General features: G+C 38.5%; 1 protein-coding gene across 1 annotated transcript in view; it reads left to right on the top strand.

The window, feature by feature from the left end:
* The window catches only part of CYP7B1 (cytochrome P450 family 7 subfamily B member 1), a gene marked incomplete at both ends in the record, with an annotated part of 173087 nt that overhangs the window by 146744 nt on the left and 5096 nt on the right, over positions 1–21247 (top strand). Inside the window, 3 exons of the mRNA XM_079722532.1 lie at positions 7459–8046; positions 8510–8716; positions 18870–19045. Of these exons, the coding sequence (XP_079578658.1) occupies positions 7459–8046; positions 8510–8716; positions 18870–19045 (971 nt within the window). The remainder of the gene's footprint in view (positions 1–7458; positions 8047–8509; positions 8717–18869; positions 19046–21247) is intronic.

Here is a 21247-nt window from a genome sequence, read left to right as displayed (position 1 = left end):
CCTCCTTTAAGGCCCATGCTCCCCAGCTGTAGCAGCTCTCTCTGGCCACCTAACAAACCTCTCCCAAATGTAATGCCTCAAAACAATAACTGGTCTTGCCCGGGTCACTTGAGTGGCTTGAGTCATCTGGCTGATTGACTGGGGCTTAAATGGCCCAAGATGGCCTCATCACATGCCTGGCTGGGCCTCCTTGTCCACATGATGTTTCATCCTCAAGAAGATGTCCTTATGTGGCAGCTAGTATTTCAAGAGGGTGAGAGGAAAATCTGTGAGACCTCCTGAGGCCTGGGCTCACATGTTACAGAACCTCACTTCCAGCACATTCTCTTAGTACGAGCAAGTCACGGGCCAACCCAGATTCAAGGCTAGGAAAATAGATTTCCACTTCTTCCTGGGCAGAGTGGCAGAGTCACATTGCAAAGGAGCCCATGTAGAAAGAGAGAAGAAGTTTATTGTGGCCATGTTTGCATACAGTCTTCCACATCAGCTTATTGCCTGGGCTAGGCATTCCTTTTCTTCACTTTTGTCTGCCCCGTGCATGTCCTGGAAGGCTAATCTCTACACAGTAGATCATCTACACGCCTCTGCCCTCTGACATCTGGTTGGGTGTGCAGGTGGAGGGCAGGAAAGCTGTGTTCTAGCTCTCCATCTCTTACTGGGCTCTGTAACACAGTTCACTTTCCTTCCCAAGAAAACTGAAGACATCAGGTATGCTCTCACTCAGATCCCCACGTATCTATCAGATGTTTCACTATTATCCTTACCACCTCTGCTCCAGTTTCAGAGAATGTTCAAGACAATCCATTTACCTGTCCCCATGACCCTTACTGCCTCCTCTGGGCTGGCATTTCATTATTTCTCCCTCCCGTATATGTATCTTCATTATTTTCTCTCTTGGGTCCTTACCCTAAGCTTCTAACCATGCTTAATCTTTCCTGTATTTTCCTTCTAGTTACTTTTCACTTCTGTTTTTTCTCTTTTGCATCTAGATTTTTAAAGAGAGTTACTTACCTTTGCTGCCCCCGGTTGTTTAGCTCCCAGCGACCTCCTAGCTGTAACCAGCTTTCTGCCTTGCTGAGGTCATTCATGGGCCATGACCTGCCTGGACCCCTCTATCTGGTGGACAAAGCTGACCCCTCATTCCTTCTCAAAACACTCTGTTCCTTCACTGTCTTGACACTGTAGCTCCTGGGTCTTCCACCGATGCTGAGCATTCCTTATCTGGGTCATATTTACACATGCCTCTTTCTTTGCTCAACCCCCTTTATCTTTCTCTAACAGTCCCTGGAATTTTATGTTCTATTCCTAAAGAATTTAGATAATTTCTTCGTACTGTAATTTTGTTGCCAAGTATCCGAAGCAACCTTTTGTACGTAGAGCAACTTCACTTTTGTGCTACCATTTCCGTGTCATTGGGAGGAAAAAAATGATCCAACTGGATGAAATGGTCAGCATGGTCAATTTCTCACATGAATAGGTAGTATTTGTTTCATTGCATCTTACTCCTTTGGCTGGCAACTGGCAAGTGTCTTCCAACAGTAATTATGTGCACTCTGATTTCAGAAGAATTGAAATGGAAAAAAAATCATGTGTCTTAGAAACAGAGACATTGTAGTGTATATGCTGATCCTCATGAGGCTCTCCAGGGTCTAGGCTCCACCTACCTCTCCAGCCCAGTCTCTTGCTTCTATAGTGCACCATTAATACACCAAACTGTTGGAATTTCCTCCTCATATACCATGTCCTTTTGTGCCTCTTTTTTCTGTTGTGGTTCTTTCTGCCAGAATGCTGTTCTTCTATTCCTGAGTCATCCTTGAAAGATGACTGACATGGATGCATCTTTTGAGGCCACGTATCACTTCCTCCCAAAATCCTTCACTGACCATTTCCCGCCCCGTGGTATGTTTGATGCCTCTTCTCCAGGCTCCAATTCCTCCTAGTATCACTTCTGTCATGGTATTTAATAAATTATGAGTGTATTGCTAATTCACTTGTCTATTTCCCTTCATTATTTTCTAACTTCTTTACTGCCAACATTTAGTTCAGAGCTCAGCACTGATTGATTCAAAATAAATATTTGATGAGGAAATTCCCAATACCTTAGAGCTGATGAAATACTTACTATAATACAAATAAAGGCCATAGCTGGGGCTTCTGTTCTAAGTGAGCTTTTGGCTTCATAATACAAAACTGTATTCTTCACTTAAAAAAGTCACTCTTGCGGGGAATAAATTAGGAGTTTGGGATTAACATATATACACTACTATATATAAAATAGATAATCAACAAGGACCTACTGTATAGTACAGGGAGCTCTACTAATTATTCTGTAATAACCTATGTGGGAAAAGAATCTAAAGAAGAATGGGATGACCCAGCAATCCCACTACTGGGCATATACCCTGAGAAAACCATAATTGAAAAAGAGCCATGTACCACAATGTTCATTGCAGCTCTATTTGCAATAGCCAGGACACGGAAGCCACCTAAGTGTCCATCGACAGATGAATTGATAAAGAAGATGTGGCACATATATACAATGGAATATTACTCAGCCACAAAAAGAAATGAAATTGAGTTATTTGTAGTAAGGTGGATGGACCTAGAGTCTGTCATACAGAGTGAAGTAAGTCAGAAAGAGAAAAACAAATACCGTATGCTAACACATATGTATGGAATCTAAAAAAAGAAAAAAAGTTCTGAAAAAGCTAGGGGCAGGACAGGAGTAAAGACGCAGATGTAGAGAATGGACTTGAGGACTCAGGGAGGGGGCAGGGTAAGCTGGGACGAAGTGAGAGAGTGGCATGGACATATATACACTACCAAATGTAAAACAGATAGCTAGTGGGAAGCAGCCGCATAGCACAGGGAGATCAGCTCGGTGCTTTGTGACCACCTAGAGGGGTGGGATAGGGAGGGTGGGAGGGAGGGAGGCTCAAGAGGGAGGGGATATGGGGATACATGTATACATATAGCTGATTCACTTTGTTATAAAGCAGAAACTAACACACCATTGTAAAGCAATTATACTCCAATAAAGATGTTAAAGAAGAAAAGAGAAAACAAACAATAAACCAGTTTCACTTGTTATCTTCATCTTAGATACTGAGAAGCTTGCTGAATTTCTAATGTCTAAATAATTTGGCCATGGCTATCTTTTCAAACTCCACAGTAGACAACCATAGTTGAATACGAACTGCTACTTCCCTTTAGCTTCTTCCTAGAGTTTGAATAAATTCCTGTCAAAAATCCTTATAATGTATGTGGTTCTAATGATCAGTTTGCAAAATAGCTCATTTGGAAAATGTGAAATGAGGAACAGTGTCTCCCACCTTTGTCCCATGATGTGATTTCAGTGAGTGTATGTTCTTGCGTGATGAGCAAATGATTGTCATCCCCAAAAGTCTCAAGGGACATGGATGTCATCTTAATAAAGAAATTAAAAGGTACATCTTTTCATGAGAAACCACGTAAATTCGTGACCTGTCGCAGAAAATAGTTCTCTAATTGGTTTTGTGTGGTGGTGCAGCGGAATCGTTTTCCCTAGATGTCACCCCAGCGAAGCACCACTGTACATCATTGTCAACAGCTAGCGAAATCTCCCTGATAAGAGGGGGAGTATAATGTGGTCATTCTCATAAAATAAAAAGTTGGTTCATAGTCCACTCTTCCAATGAATATTTTCAGCTTGACATTTAAAAAACGTCTGTTGAAGAGCCAGCTAAACATGGAGATCAAAAGGTTATAGTTATGGAAAATTTCTTTAAAGTTCCAATTTATCTCATATTTCTTGACTGGGCATTTCTATTTCAAATAGTCAAATAGTTGTTCTGAATTCTCTTGGATGTGTTTCTGTACAGCACCAAATATCTGAAATGAAAGCATCAAAATTCAGGTTATAATGATCCAGATGTCAAACTTCTTGTGTATAAGACATCAGAGTTAATGATGTATTTTTTTTAACATTTAGTGACATACTTGGCATCATGTAGCTTCACCTTCCTAAAAGAAGTAATTTTGAAGGAAGTGAAAAGGCTGTTGAGTTAGTAAACGATCGTTTGCAGGTTATTCACGAATGCTAGGGTTAATATCTTAAGGCCCAGCCAACTCCTAAAAAAGGAAGACAATGAAATTATTGGTAAAGAATACATTAAAAATTTTGACCCCATTTCACATTTACTGCTCATAAGGATGGTTTTATATATATGTATATTTTTTTGCAAAAGTGAGCCTCATTTTGACATTTATATTTTAGACAAATGCAAACTCTGAAATTCTTTAAATCAATATATCACATCAGCTGCTGATAGCTTTCTTCTCCCTTCTGAAAACATAGCAAAGGATATTGTTTCTACCTTGTGATCTTTGTGAACTAGGCAACTTGCTTGTTGACACTTGGCATTCATTTACATAAAACCACACTGGAACAAAAGTTATTTTTGTTCCAAGAATCCATGGCCTTTAGAATAACTTTTCAAATTTCCTTTGTTAAGAAATTTAAATTCATTTTATGAATGTATATGTGTTTTCCTAACTGTCTGATTAAAGATTACAAAGAAACTCTGGTTTTGCATCTCACGTTAGCAGATGGTGGACAGATGGTTTAAATTAATATTAATTTTGGAAAACTTAGCTTAAATTGTTTATACTGAAGATTAAAAGTTGGAAAGCCAGCTAGCATCTCCAGTGTTATTAGTACTTCCAAACCCACTCAAAAAGTAAAATCCAGAAAATCAAAAGGTCTTACTCAGCAATCCACATCTTATTCAGATAAGAGAGTTGGTAAAGCATAATGCCTTGATGTTGAAGAAAATCCAAATAAGAAGGAGAAAAAGAAAATACAGACCCCAGAGTGTAAAGAGTCTTGAAAAGAGTGAGAATTTTATCTACAGATTGCTTTAAACTAATCAGTAATGATTTTTTAAAAGAACCTGTATGCAACAAACTGTTTATTAAAAAAATATTAAAATTGGTTGCTAACCAGACACAGTTTTCTACATTTAGCTTTTACTGTTTTTATTTGAAATTAACCTCATAGTTTCTTCCCATATCCTTACCCCCAAGGTGAGATAGAGAAAGATAGAGAGAGGGAATATATGTGTAGTTTTGATGAATTCTAGATAAAAACTGTAAAGTACATGAAACCTCTACTTCAGTAGGCCAACAGCCAGTGGCTTCTGCTGCCATGGCTGAATACAGTTTTGCCTTTCCACTTAGATTTTGATGAATATAGAAAATTGGTAAGAAAAAAATTCAAAATATTCTCTAAAAATTATGTTTTACAGACTGAACTTTTTATACATTTTCTGAATTTTACTGACTAATTTAAAATAACTCTGTAAAGATATTTATAAGCAAAATCCTTTTGTTTAGTGAAAGGAGAAAAGTATGAATCACCACCTGTGAAAATGCACAGCCTTGCCTAAAATTATATCTTTTGCAAAGTAAGAGAATTCACTCTTTTTTCAATTATTTGTCAGGCAGATGCTGGCAATTTTATTTAATTAAGCTGCCATGGTAAAGCAGGTGTCATAAAATATGCCCAAATCCAATTGATTCCTTTTTTTTCTTCTCCGGGGGGAAAAGAAAATCCAGTTTACTTTGTAGATACAGCTTTAGGGTCTGACCAGAATGAGTAGTCTCTTCTAGCTTTACCCTCATTCCTAGATTGGCCCACCTTATTAAATAAATTAAGGGGAAATAGAGTGAATACAATTCAAGCCATACGATTTATTTTTAGAAAAAGAATTATAGCACATATATTCATGTACACTAAAAACTTAAACTCTGTTTTAAAATTGTACAACAAAAAACATTTATCCTGTTTCTAGGATTAGGTTGAAAATTATTCAAAACTTTATCCTAAATCTGGTACCAAATTGAATTTAATTTCTGTGATGCTGTTTGAGTTACCATAAATAACAAGGGAGAAGTTGTTCATCTAAGAAAGCTTCACACACACACACACACACACACACACACACACACACACACACACACACACACACAGGAATGATGAGGTGAAGAGCTAAGTATAGATGATTCGACAAACTTTCATGTCCAATTATTTACTGTTTTCTAGAAGACAAATAAGCATTAAAGTTGTAGGATCATCTAAATTTCATGTGTGTTCTTGGAAAGGGAAGACTTATTAATGCTAGCATTGAATACTGCCTACATATTACCTCTAATTAGCAGGAGTCTTAAAGCAGCCCTCCAGTGAGGAGTCAGCACTGTGTAAGGAAAAGAACAGTGTGTGGGGACTGTCTTCTTGTCTAGGCTCTGCCACTAAAAATGGCGGCATGATCTTGGCTCTTAACTTCTCCTCACTTTCTTTAGCTGATAAATGCTGGAGAGGGTGCAACTAGGAATCTCCAAGATCCGTGCCAGTTTGGAGAGACAGACCACAGTATGACTCTGTTCCTCAATGTGCCTTCTTATAAGAATCACTTGAGGGACTTGTAGGTCCCACCTTCAAGCCTTCTGAATCAGAATCAGGAAGGAATCTGTATTTTTAACCAGTACCCTAAGTCTGGACTGATATATGAAAATGCCAAATGTCACGTCCTCAAAGAACCCTTGTTGGTAACTCCAGGCAGACTGAAGCATATTTCACTTCCTGTTGCCCTTACGTTGTGTTCCCACCTCTGCTGTATTACTGTCCATAACAATACAATGATTCCTTTACATCTTTATCTCAAAAGGAAAGATCCAACCAAGTATCTGGATGTCAATAAATGTTGAATGAATGCATGAATGAATGGATGAAAGCGTGATTGGATGGGTTCTAGTTTTGAAATCCTCTTGCGCTCACAAATCAATATGAGAGTTTGGACGTGTTACTAAATCTCCCTGAGCTACTATTTTCTCATCGATAAAATGAAAACCTTGGTATTTGTGATTTGTTGTTAGTATTGAATTAGACGTTCATTTGTGAGTACCTGCTTTGTACCACATCTTCAGTTATTTGAGTTAAAATTATTGTATCCAATCAAAGCTAAGATAATACCAAGTATGAAAAAGGTCTTTATGCAGTGTAAGTGATCAGTAAAGGAGTAGCATCTTACCTATTTGAGTTGCTTGTTTGTTTTCTGATTGTATTATTGGGGAAAAATATGAGAAGTGTTTAAGTAATGAATTTTGAGACTATTTAAAAGATAATTTAAATATCTTGGTGGTTGGTTAAAATAAAAATTTGAAGAATAAACTATCTTTTTGAAAGTCATTAAGAATTTCAGAATATTTAACTTCAAGCTTCTAGCGTTTTCCCACCATCTTCCATTTTAAAAGGAAATATGTAGTGGAATTTTGAATCAAATAGATTTTTATTGTACTTTGAATCTTTTGAGATGTGAGTTATTAAGGTCTTTCTAATTTTGATTAAGATATTCTCAAATTTCAGATATCTTGTTTTGTTTTACTACCACATGAATTCATATTCTCATTTATTTCTTTTAGGAAATTACATAACATTTATCCTGGACCCTTTCCAGTACCAGTCAGTGGTAAAAAATCAAAAATTAAGCTTTCAAATGTTTACTAGTAAATTCTTAATGAGAGTATTTTCTATCAAAAAGATGATGACATATCATGACCTGAACGACAAGATTCATACTAGCTATCAACTTTTACGAGGGAAGCACTTGGACACACTGATGGAAAACGCAATGCAGACTCTAAAACAAGTTTTTGGACCACAACTCTTAAAAACCACAAGTTGGGACACGGAATATTTGTTGACATTCTGCAGCTCAGTAATATTTGAGATGACGTTTACAACCATACATGGAAATGTTCTCGCTGACGATAGGAAAACATTTATTACTGAGTTAAGGGATGATTTTTTTAAATTTGATGGCAAATTCACACATTTAGCATCAGGCATACCCATTGAGCTTCTAGGAAACATCAAGTCTATTCGAACAAAACTTATAAAACAATTGACAACAGAAAACTTAGCTAAGTTTCAAGGATGGTCAGAAGTTGTTCAAATGAGGCAAGATATCCTGGAGAAATACTATACGCCCAAGGACACTGAAATAGGAGGTAAGAAACTTCTGAATGATGGCTTGTCTAAAATAAAATAATTTACAGTAGACCTTTGAAATAAAAATACAAAATGGTGACCTTGAGAATTTTTATGCTCTTTCTAATTGGCTAATGATAAAATGTTTTACTCTGAAACAACCCTTTGTGATAATTGATTTTTTTTTTTTTTTTTTGCTGAGATGGTAATGCAAGATACTTAACGGGGATAATGAGAAAGAGTATAACTAAGCTGCATTTACTCCTCTTATCTCATCCTCCCTCCCCTCCCCCACCACACACACATTACATTTTAAACTATTCTCATTAAGCAGAAAATTAGACTTCAGAAGCCTATTGGTGCTCATTAGCATGCACTGATCCTTGGCTGGGTCTGTGTCCTAACATCTTTTAATTAGCACACTGCAAATCTAATCAGTGTAATAAACGCTATTAATCTTCCTTTTCACTTATTTTCTCCCAGCACATCATTTAGGCTTGCTCTGGGCCTCTGTGTCAAACACTGTTCCAACTATGTTCTGGACGATGTATTACCTTCTACGGCACCCAGAAGCTATGGCAGTGCTGCGTGACGAAATTGACCATTTGCTGCAGTCAACAGGTCAAAAGAAAGGGCCTGGATTTTCCATCCACCTCACCAGAGAACAATTGGACAGCCTGGTCTACCTTGGTAATTTATTTTTATCTGTTATGAAGAAAAGAAGGTACCTCTCTGCAAAGTCAGTTTATCACTCAAAGCTGTTTACCAAGAGGTGGAGGACACAGCTGCCTAATTGACATAATAACACCCATTTACATCAATTATAAATTATGTAGTTTATAGCTGTAGATAGTCTCATTGCATGTAAACATTAAGGCCTAGGTAATTAACTATGTAAGGTATGCAAAAGGCTAAACCAAAGCTTTGCAATTATTTTTTTTAAAAAAGGTTTATGCCTATTAAGCCACTAGACTCTGAGCATCTGTTGGTGTGTTAATGCTTTCCAAACGATGCTGGGTTATCTTAACAAGAAAGGTATTCAGGATTGAAAAAGAAAGTATTTCAGACAGACAAGTTGTGTGCAAAACACACTTATTCCTCCCTAAAATGGTGTCTATATTTTCAGGCAGAGATTAAGATGTATTATACAGCTTGCAGTGTATGATTCGCAAAAATGTGGTAAGAGTGATTTCCACTGGAAGTTCATGATTTAAACACACTTGGGGAAGAAAAAAAAAAAACAAAAAGGAGGGAAGAAAGGGAGGGAGTGAGGGAGGGAAAAGAAAAAGACATAACTACAAATTACTTCATGTGAAATGTCAATATTTTATAAAATAGTCACTGGTTCATGAGATATGCATGGTCACTATTTCAAATACGTTTGAGGTCGGAAGTGACTAATTTACTTTTCTTTTTCTACGTAGGCCTGTGTGCCTGTAACAGTGAGCTTTTGATAACAGTGGATTCGCCTTTTCCGGTTTTGATAAGACCACTCTCATTATGTGAATGAATTTTAATTCCCAAAGTTAAATTCCAATCCAACGAGTTATTCTCTGCTTTGTCTGTATTGACATTTCATCCTGTGGTTTCTTTTACTATACACTATTCCAGGGCCCTTTGGACAAATGTAGGAGCAAGTCTTTATATATCTCTGTTGCTTTCCTCGTTTGACAATGTAGGCAAGTATTTTAGCCCATGTTGGTCTCAATTTTTTCCCTTTTAAATATGCTCCAGGTTCTTTGATGGGAACTTCTGGGGGCAAAGGCCCTACAGGTCTTGATCAGTGTTGACCACCAGCTGACATTAAGAAGAATGGCCCCAAGTGTTCTGGAGATTGTTCCCACTGGTTAGGATAAGACCCATCAGAGGCAGTAGCAGGAAGCTTGCCTTGTAGTGACAGTTGGCTAGCTTATTCAGTCATGCCGTTTTTAGCACACATTATCAAAGTAATTTTATTTATTTATTTTATTGGAGTATAATTGCCTTACAATGTTGTGTTAGTTTCCACTGTAGAACAAAGTGCATTATCAAAGTAATTTTATATTTGCTTGGAGAAGGAAAATAATCCCAGCATTATTAAAATACAAATATTATTTTATTTTTCTTTTTAGAATGACTGGGGACCAAATGCACAAACTTTGCATAAAGTTCCGGGTAGTTGCTTTCACGTAGACACACAGTATTTTCTGGGTAGAAGATTTATGTTTCCTATGAATATCAAGGTTGCATTTCCCATTTATTCAAGTCATTTCAATTGCATTTTATGAGTCAGATAATGTATACAGGGACGTAGAGCAAATAACTTTAAGGAATATGTGTTTGTATTCAGAACACAGTTATAAACTCTTAAAATTTAGTTGAAATTCATCAACTCTCTTTTTACTCTTAACTTCTCACTATTGAAAGAAAAGACCATTTTAAAATTGTGGTATTGAAGCAGACAAGTTTACATTTATTCAAGCTAAAGAAATGGCAGGCTCCAGAGCCGTAATCGGGTCCATTTAAGTCCATCACTAGAGTAGAGATTTTCATCCAGGAGCCCTCAGACATTTACAGCTCACTTATCATCAACACATAACCATCACCAATCCCAAGTGCCTGGAGACCCACCTGAGTACAGGAAGCACCTTCAGCAATCTAGAAGGTAGACCCCGTTCATCACAACCTCGGGTACCAGCAGAGGCCAGTGGTGTTCATTACGAGAATTGAATCTTCTAGATAATAGGGTCCACTTTTTGCTTTCTCCAGATAGACGGTTTGAAGCAGCGTCTATCAGACTGCATCTTCAATGCAGATTGAAGCAAAGTTTTATACGAATCAGACTCACAACAGATAACCTCTGCATCTAGTCCTAGCTCTATCGTGAGTATTTCTCTCTATCAAAAGGGTATGAGCTATATGAGGAAAGGCAAGATTTACAGAATTAAATGTTTACAGTGCACTGCATGGGATGAGTGTATGTGCCTCTCATCTCCTTAAAGAAAGTGGTCTATGTATTCTAAGTACAATTTCTTTAAAGAAAGATATCTTGAATTTTTATTATTATAAGAAAAAAGGATGAAAGGAATGCTGCATTTTTTTTAAACCAGGAAGGAGAATGTTGATATTGGTAGAGCAAACAAAGGGAAAGGAGTTTTTTTACAGAGATTTTGCATGTCATCGCGCATTGATAGTAAAGCGAAGTTGGAAAGGAAAGTTAGAGTGCTGTAGAAACCAGTACGTTATTCCTAAACAAAAATGATTTCTCTTGTTTAGAGTGATCCTTGAAGGCAGAGCCCGAGGGGGCATAGGCTTATCGTGATGTGATCATCGTGCACATATTATTGACAGTCATGGCCCAATCCTATAGGCCTCGCATGTGTCAGATTTACTCTGACATCAGTATACACACAACATCAGCAAAACTTAAAACGTATAGCATCAAGTGGGCTTTTAAATATCAAGCCTGTTAACTCAATTCAAAGCAATAATCCGTTGCAAGAGGCTGTGATGGATTTATGCTTTTTTCCAGTGCTCTTGAGCATCTTTCTTTACAACTATTCTACCCCTTTTATATGTATATATATATATATTTATTTATTTTAAGTTTTTTGCGGTACGCAGGCCTCTCACTGTTGTGGCCCCTCCCGTTGTGGAGCACAGGCTCCGGATGCGCAGGCTCAGTGGCCATGGCTCAGGGCCCAGCCGCTCCGCGGCATGTGGGATCCTCCCAGACTGGGGCACGAACCCGTGTCCCCTGCATCGGCAGGCGGACTCTCAACCACTGCGCCACCAGGGAAGCCCCTACCCCTTTCTTTTAGATAAAGAAAAACACAACTATATTGTTTTATATATGGAACTTGTTATAAAGATTCTGTTTACCAGGTCCTCACTAAAATTGAATATCAGTGTTTAGTAAAGGTCTCTACAATTAAATATAAATTTAGAATAAGATAATATATATAATGGGGTTCAGATAACTGTTACTTGGGGCCTAAATTTCCATAGGAAAAGTTGCTGACAGAATGAAAGTTTGAGAAGCTCTAAAAGAAAAGTAAGAATGTTTTTGTTTTCCCGGAAAGAAGAACCTGGGGTAGAGGTAGGACTTAGAACTACAGGTTTCCAATACAGGAAAAAGAAAAGTAGAAAAGCTGATTCAGAGAGAATATAAGAAAAAAAGGTAATGTGAGAAGAGAATGTTCTCAAAATTGAAGTTTTGATAAATGGATAGCAAATAATCTCATTGAGTACTACTTTTTACTTCAAGATGTACCTGAAAAATGTATTTAAGTAACTTAAAAAGTATGGGTTCAACAAATGTTGTCTATTGTTTTCACCAAAATGATGTTTAACCTCGGTGCCATCCCTATGATGTTTATGTTGTTTTCTTCATTTTCAATTATTTAGGAACCAAGTTGGTATTATCATTAGACATAGTCCATGTTAAATATATTAATGACTTCATATTTCAAAGCAATTTTATGGACTTATATGATCTTCTTTAAGATACTGGGGGACTGGGGGAACTATTATTTTGTCATTATTTTTACAGATGAGAAAATTCTCAGGGTGCTAAATAACTTGGCTAATAAGGTCATGGAGGTAAAGGCGAGAAGCAGGATTTTAACTTGGGTTTTCTGGCCACACTCACGCTTTTCCCCTCAAACCTATCTGATACCAGAATTTTTGGAGTCTTTTTTCATTGTCCACACAGAGAGGGGAGAGGAGTTCTTTGTATCTTGATTCATCAGAGCCAGCTGTGATATGCACATGATTAGATCAGAAAATGTGGGCTAGATGGTATAGTGCTAACTGTATTCTTAATTTCAGGATGAGACATTATGATAATATTCATAATTATTATTTTACTATGTATCAGGCTTTTAGTAGCTTATTTAATGATCATCAAGTACTAGCTCATATATATATATATATATATATATATATATATATATATATATATGTAAGCACAAGTGTAGCTTATCTAATCCTCAAGTATTATTATCTTCATTTAATTGTTGGGTAACAAGGTGCAGAAAGATTAGTTAACCAACCCAAATCATACAACTAGATAGTGGCAGAGCCGGAAATTGATGCTGGCTCTACCTAACTTCAGCGCTAACCTATAAATGTTGTCAACTCAGGGGAAAATGCCCTAGAAATGTACCAGAGACTCTGCCCACTATATTTTACAAGGATATGTATCACGATTTCTCAAATGCAGTTGGGTTTGGGGGTGAGGTTGGGGCTAGAGGTTCACATCAGAATTTTGAGGGTTTTTTTAAATAAACTTTTTATTTAGAATAGTTTTACAGAAAAATTACAAAGAGAGTTCCAGTATATCCCCCCTCACACACACACACAGTTTGCCTTACTATTAACGTCTTAGTGTGATGTATTTGTCATAACTGTGGGTGTTATTTTGAAAAAGCTCATTCACTATTATAAAATAATTGTGTATTTGAAAAATTAAAAGTGTCTATAATTTAGACAGCAGTAGTAATGTTTAACAAAATCCTCTCTTCCAGTGAGGATATACAGGAGGTAAAAATTCTACTTCATGTTAGAAATTTCTAACTGGAGGAGGAGAGAGAGGTATCTCCCACAAAGCGTACACCAGAAATCAGGTAGTGAGAGTTTTATATGTAACATAAGGAGACATTGGTTAAAAAGTGAAAAATACTAATTTGGCTGTTTGTCAAATTTTCAGCTCAGCACAAAACAAAGAGGGCTAGATAATGCAATGAATGGCAGCAACAGGAGTTGAAAGGATTGAAAGGGAAATTTAATAAGAATCCAAATTATTGTACTTAGGTCTAAAAATCAACTGCGTAAGAACAGAATGAGGGAATGTGTGGCCCAGCAGAAGAGGGTGGTTCTCAACCTCCGTTGCTCATTGGAATCATCTCAGGAGCTTTAAAAAGTACTCAAACCTGGTCCCACCCCCAGAGGTCATGATTTCACTGGTCTGGGGTGCAGGCTGATGGCGTTACAAGCTTCCAAGGCGACTCTAATGTGCAACCAAGGTTCAAAACCACTAATTTAAAGGTTTTAGTTAATGCAGTGGTTCTGATGCTATTGGCCGGTTATGGAACATTTATTTTTTTTAAACCACCTCGGTGATTGTAATGAGCTGTCAGAGCTGATCACCTATAGGATATCAGAAAGCTTAACACAAGTCCATGGAGAGATATTACTTCAAAAATCTGTTGCTCATGTGCTTCCAACAAAATATTAATAGAAGTGTGGTATCTAGGGCAGAGAAAGTAGTTCCTCTCTACTTTTCCAACGGAAATAGCACACCCAGCTCTGCCACATTTTAAGAGGCATATTGACTAATTGAATTAAAGACTAAAGGCCATATCATCTCTGATGGACAATTAAAAATGACATGATAGTTGTCTTTAAATATTTTTAAAGGGCTGTTATGTGGAAGAGAGATTCAATTTTTTTTTTTTGCCTTTGTGTTTTCTAAAGGGTAGAAATTTAAGGGAGGAAAATTCAGCTCAGTACGAAAAATAACTTGCTACCAAAATGGACTTTCTGAATGCCATCATTGGAGTTATCCAAATCAAAAATTGAACAGTATCTTCACTAGGATCCTGGATAGCATTCCTGTGTATATGTACCTTCTGACTTAACACCTAGATTGTAGTGTCTGTGAAGGCCAAATCCATATTCTCTGTTCTGTTTTTCCACCAGCAGCAGTGGCCCAGTGCCCTGAGCAGAGAAATTCCTTAATAGTACATTTATTGACTCTATGAATGTTGAATGTACATTTGTGTATTTTAGCAGTAAACCAAAAGCCGTGCCTGCAGCGCAGAGTGAAAGTAGGCATTCGTACCAATTCAAATTTGTTTTTAACTTTACTTAAAATACACAATTGTTGAGCCAAAAAGTAGTTATTTGGCTTCAAATTGTCTGATGACAACAGTGCCTTATTTACGTTCTCACCTGTCTTGAAGGTGGTTTTGTAAAAACTCACATACACATCTGGAGGCTCACTCTCTTTCCTCACCCTCACCCTTCGCACACTACCTCCAGAGCCCTCTTTCCCTTCCCTGTCCACCTTCCTTTTTCAGGACCATCGGCGTGTTCAGCCCCAGCCGACTGCAGCAGGGTCTGGCTGCTCATTTCACTGCAGCCACTGCCGCTATCCACTGATCACCATGGCTAATCAGATGGTGTGACAGTCTGCACCAATCGTTAAGATGTGACCCAAATTAACAGTCTGGCCATGTCACACTATATTCATTCCACATATCCAGACATGGCCTAAGTGTGAGGCAGAAATTTGGATGTGCTTATTTGTGGTTGCATTGTAACATGCATTATTGATTGTCGTAAACGGCTTCAGCTCTTTAAATCTGCAAATGAGAATCATCTGTCAATTAGTACAGCCAGAACTGAGCTATGAGGGCAGAAGAGAAAGTGTGTATATTCCTTTTTCTACCAGCATTTCCTTTCCTTTGCCATATTCCTTCCCCGTCACATTATAAAGCATCTTAGCTCAACATACTCCCCAGCTTTTTGCTTAGAAGGGATACTTAATCGGAATATTTTTATATCCTGCAAAGAGAAACAAATCTCCCTAGCCAAGTGAAGAAGGCAGGGCAGGCTTTGAAGTGTAAGTTCATTGTGGGAATTCTGTAATCCAGTTCCCTGGTGATACTAGTCAGTAAAGTTCAGTTCTTAATAAAACACAGGCAGCCTTATCTTAATCACAATTGCAATTGTTGGCACCTTGCAGTGCCTGGTGTAAATTACCCCCCAAATATTTGCATTCTTGATAGCCATTTTTCTACAATGCGTTTAGTAAGTAGAGGGTCCTATTACCTGCTAAATGTAAGTATAAATTAACAACCCATTATGCACAAGTTTTATAAAACATTTACAGATAGAGATCATGTTTAATTAAAATTAACTTGCATATGAAAGCCAAGTGCACTAATGATCACAATGACCTTTTATTACCTGCAGTCCCTTGTTTTGGCTGGAATGATTGACAGCTTGCTGTTTGGCTACCATGTTGAATTTCAGCTGACAAGACTTTTCATTTTAACTCAATTTGCCCGCCTATCACAAGCTGGTGGCAGGCCAGACCCAAGTCACCCAGCTTTGCCTCAGCAGCTTGCTCTAGTTCTCATTAGTACGCATTTATTCAGTGGAAATTGGAAGACAAATGCTTGAAGGCATGTGAACTAAGTATAGCAAATTAGGTTTAAAGACTGAATATTTATAAGTGTATGGAAAGTTTTTTTTTTTTTTAATTCTAGAGCGAATTGAGAACTGAGTGCTAGCTTTGGTATAAAAGAAATGAAGATAGAAGGGGGGAAAGAAGATTCTAAGAATAACAATACTATCAGGTTTTTCTTTCCATTTTGGAAATATGTAAAATCTCTCTGACAACACCTTATCAAACCAACCTGGCCTCTCTTTCGTGGAGTGCTTGCACAATGAAGTTTAGCACCTCGAGTGTGAGAAGGGGGGAAAAAATGCGGGTCATGTTCATCTGTTGCTTGGTTATCCCTTGGTATGTTTTCAATTGCCTTGTTTGTTCGGCAGTAGCACAGAAACAGATGTTGCTCCGCCATGCAGGGTAATTTACTGTGCAGCATGGAAGGCCTCCCAGGGCCCAGCTGGTCTGTCAGTGGCACTGGCTGGTGTCTGCTCAACTATGACAACTACAAGTAGAGGCTGCAATTTTTTTATTATTGTGCAGTTGTCATTCTTCTCAACGTATATATAGCCCTGCCTGCATCCTTCCCGGGGCTGGCGGCAAGGCTGTGGCTTTTGTGTCTGTACGTTGTAACGCAGAGCCACGGAAGCTTCCCTCTCCTCTGTGGATAATAATGCCCCTCATTACTTTTGTCCTCCGATGATTCTCAGCATGATCGCTGCGATCCAGCGCCAACCTCGGCTCGCGCACATAACCGGTACTGGGAGGTGAAACAGATTTGTCATTTATGACCTGACCGCTAAGCCACACTTTGTGCTCCATTATTGTGATTAACTTCTGCATAAGATAGGCTTGCCCAATTGTCATTTGTGATACTGCAGCGGGCGCAAGCTGCCACCCTTTCCGCGAGCACGTCAGCCAATGGGATGTGGCCGTGTCATTCGGATGCCTGCCCTGTCACCGTGGCCACCCCACAATTATTTTGCTTTTGTATTTTTTCTGCCCACACCCGTCCTGGACCCGGTGGGTGCACAGCACTGCTGCATATGTCAGCTACCATTTCACACCACAAGCTAAAATGATGTTATGCTGCTGTTGATCCAACATGAGCCAGCAGCAGTACATGGGAAGCCGACCCTTGCTTTTCACCATAGAAATGTTGGTCGCTGGTGTCCTGCCAGCTGAAATCCGTCGTGTCAGGTGCCTTGTGGCTATCTGCAGTGGAGTCCATGTTCCAAAACCAAAGTTCTCTTCTGGCCCTGTCACCAACAAACCGATTTGACTCTGCCTGATTATAATAACGAAGGCAGTCCAAAAGAATATGCACAGCCTCACTGTACGTCAGATCGAATCACCACACTGGCCACACAGAGCTGACCGCAGCCTCATTTCTTTAGACAAATGCGTGCTTAGGGAAAAACCTCCTGGGAGAAGGTCCCCAAAGCTACTTGATAGCCCTATGCAAGCTGTGCATAGATTTCAATTTTGGGGAAATAGCATTTATTTTTATTTTTTGGCTGATGCAAGCCCTCACCGACCTGCCCGCCTCTGTAATCTAATAATTGGTTATTCTACATTTCAGACCTTTGCTGAACACTAAGAAACTGGCCTCGTGTGTGTGTGTGTGTGTGTGTGTGTGTGTGTGTGTGTGAGAGAGAGAGAGAGAGAGAGAGAGAGATTCTAAATTGCAAGCCATAAATACAACCGTTTGTTACCATGTGAAGGGGGAAAGAACGCTCAATTTGGAGCTCTTTTTCACATTGCTGATTAGAGAGAATCAAGCTTTTTATTCTAAGACCCATTCACGCTGGTGAAAACATAGTCAGTTTTGATTATGAAGGCAAAGATGCAGACCTAGACAGGAGCTACATGCTGATATGCATGCTATCAGAATGATTTATGCAAATTATGCATATTATTCCCAAAGGAATTCCTCCTCAAACTGCCAGGATAAATTGCCGGAAATTAGCCATAAAATCTGTCGTGCTAGGAGCAAAAGGTGAAGGCCACTGGGAAAGCAAGGACATTCAGCTTCTGGAATCTTCCAGGGTATGATGGTGGCTGTTATTTTCCCTGGATGCTGGGGGAAATACGGTTTTCTTCTGATTCCTATTAAAGTATTTTCCTTTTGAAATTTTTCCAGCAAATGCTGACTCACATTTTATTTACAACTAGCATAAAAGAAATTAAGTGTTAAGCTATCTCAGAAAGCACTACTACAATTACTTTACTATTAACTGCCTAAGCGGTTAGTAAATGCCTAAGCCTGGCTTTGAAGGCATCACTGTTCCGAAGGTTGGTGAAATAACCCACCAGTGGTGTACTTTAACTGGGATACGGTTTTAATTTCCAGTGTGTATGTCCCAACACAGACTTCCTCTCTTGCAGATCATTCTTTCCTATGAAGTTCCTAATTAATGACTTTCTGCCCCAGTACAGCGCTGTTGTCTCCTGCCTGTGAAATGCCCCAAGCTTTGGGGGCTGCGCCACAGCGGTCTCATCCCTCCCCTCCTCACTCTCCCATTCAGAGCCCCCATTGGCTCCTTCCTGGTGCTCAATGGATTTGATTGGGAAAGGATCTCCCTGTCAATCACAGCTATTGTTTATGTGCTTTAATGGCAAATTGAGAGCACTTTTCAGGAGCGGTCACATTTTAATAAAATGTTGCTTGCTTGTTTCTTTCAGAAAGCACCATTCTTGAGGTCTTGCGGCTATGCTCCTTTTCTGGCATCTTTCGCGTCGTTCAAGAGGACTTGACACTACACTTAGAGAGCCAGGACTGCTGTCTGCGCAAGGGAGACTTTGTAGGCATCTTTCCTCCCGTCTTACATTATGACCCTGAAATCTTCGAAGCTCCAGAGGTAAATAAACATTAAGCCGGTATCGCTCCCTCTTAGATACTGCACGCACAGTCCTTTCCCTCCTGATCTCTCTTTCTCTTGCCATCTTGTTCCAGAAAGAATTTGAGAGAGCTTAATGACTCCTGTTTTTCCTTCCAATGGGAACATTTTCCTATTTACTGAAAGGTTTCCTTAAGGATCTCTCTTTCAAAGGTTTCACGATCTATAAAGAGAAATACGGCGATGAGACTAAACTCTAGTTCCCTCAAATGAAATGAACGTTGATACCTTGATGGACACTATTCACGTTAGGCCTAAATTAAGTTTTGCTTGGCAGAGAATTATTAAAAACCATGGAGGGCTAGCTATTGACAGGTGGCTTAGAGAATAAATAATGACTCTTCTGCTAAGTGTTTCCAGAGTGGGGTTAACTGTCCCAGAGTCAGATACCGTCCTTGCCAGAGTTAAGCCCATCTACTTTTTCACCTCTTACTAAAGGTATGTGCCCCTCCTGATCAGTTAGGACGGCATTATGAACTTGAGTTTGTAAAGCTGCTACTCACAGGTAAAGCTCTGAGGGTAATTGTGTCATCTCCTTGTATTTTTTTCTGAAGCTGGAGTTAATGAATATCAAAGACTGGAAATTAATCCACCTTGGCTCATCCCTTAATACCACTTCAGAGGTTCACCACCTGCATGCAAATCGAGCACAGTCATCTTCTGCCTGTGCTTCTCAGGAAGTCACATTGTGGCTGCAGTGGTTTTTGTACAGAAAATGCCGTTTTTCAAAGGGAAACTTCTGTGCTCTTTTTGAGCAGTTTAGAGCTGAACCACTTTTAAACCCAGTTTCTAAGATGTTTTTCAGCCAGGCTGGATTAAAATCTTGTTGAATTTTGGAAATGAATAAGAAAAGGACAGCCTTCACATACAATTAGATAATGAGCATTTATTTCATCAGCAAAGACAATTTTTTAAGTGAGGGGGAAGGTACATATGGTTTCTATGTATTTCAGAAGAGGCGTTATGTGAATAATGATAGCAAATCAGAAGTAGGGTATTGGTGAGTGAATGAACATTTTTGCAGACAGCAGGCTTCATCTCCATGTTTGTAAATATCAAAAAAAAAAAAAAAAATTCCACACGTAACTAGGTGGTCAATAAGTAAAGCAAGTAAATAGCTAATATTTGGAAAATATTTTAAAATTAAAAAAATTTCATTTCTATCTACAATTTTCAATTTAATTTCTGCTTAGTATTTTTATTATGTGATTATCCTGCTAGTCATCAAGTTTATTATTCATGTCACAATAGTAAAATTAACATTAAAGTTATCAAAAAATAATAAATGTTTACCAAATCACCACTATTGTTAAGGTCTTAGGGATCCTCCTATTCTCTATCCCCAACCCTGCCGCCATGATGGAAAAGACCATGAGTTAGACTTTTAGGAATTTAAATATCAAAGCTAAACATTTGAAAGTGTGTCGATTTATACTTTTCCTGTGGCATGCTAAATAGCAATGCCCAAACCTTACATAATAAATAGTAGTCGGACTGGTTTGCCTCATACTAAATCAGTGGGAAGAACAAAATTGCAGTATTGTGAACTCTGATTTCGCATCATTAGGGCAGCTCTAGCTTGAGTTGATGATCATTCTGTATTATTTACTAGACCTAACATTAGCCAACTATGCCTGACTAATGTTAAAACCAACTAGCTAATTTTTGCTATGGTATTGTTTCCTTGAAATTAGTTGTGGGATGCTGATAGTTATTGGCACAGAAAAAAAATGGTATAGTTCAGAACCAATTTTATATGATTTGGCAAGGCCTTATGTAATCATTCATTCTATAAACATTTACTGAGCACTTACCACTCTCAGGCTTATGGATTGATTCCTTCTGTTCTTAATAACTTAGGATGGCAATAAGTAGATGCTATAGATGCTCGTGTAACAGATGCCCATCCAAAAACAATCATGCACTAACAGTAAAAAAAAAAAAGAGAAGAAAATTATGGAAAATTCCGTCCTTGGCCTTTGTCATGGACAGCACTGTCCCAGGAGCTCATCCGAAGTTCATACTCCTCACTGCCTGACTTTTGTACCCTACAGATCTTGAATGAGAAGACCAGCCCTTAGATACAGAAAATAGCCAGTAGCTCTTAGGCTAAAATCATGAGGAAGACCAACTGCAGATATAAGTATAGTTATTCTCAGAGGA

Source organism: Hyperoodon ampullatus, assembly GCF_949752795.1.
Source record: "Hyperoodon ampullatus genome assembly, chromosome: 17".
NCBI lineage: Eukaryota > Metazoa > Chordata > Mammalia > Artiodactyla > Ziphiidae > Hyperoodon > Hyperoodon ampullatus.
Note: the sequence above shows the minus strand (reverse complement) of the source record. Positions and strands in the feature narration are given on the sequence as shown.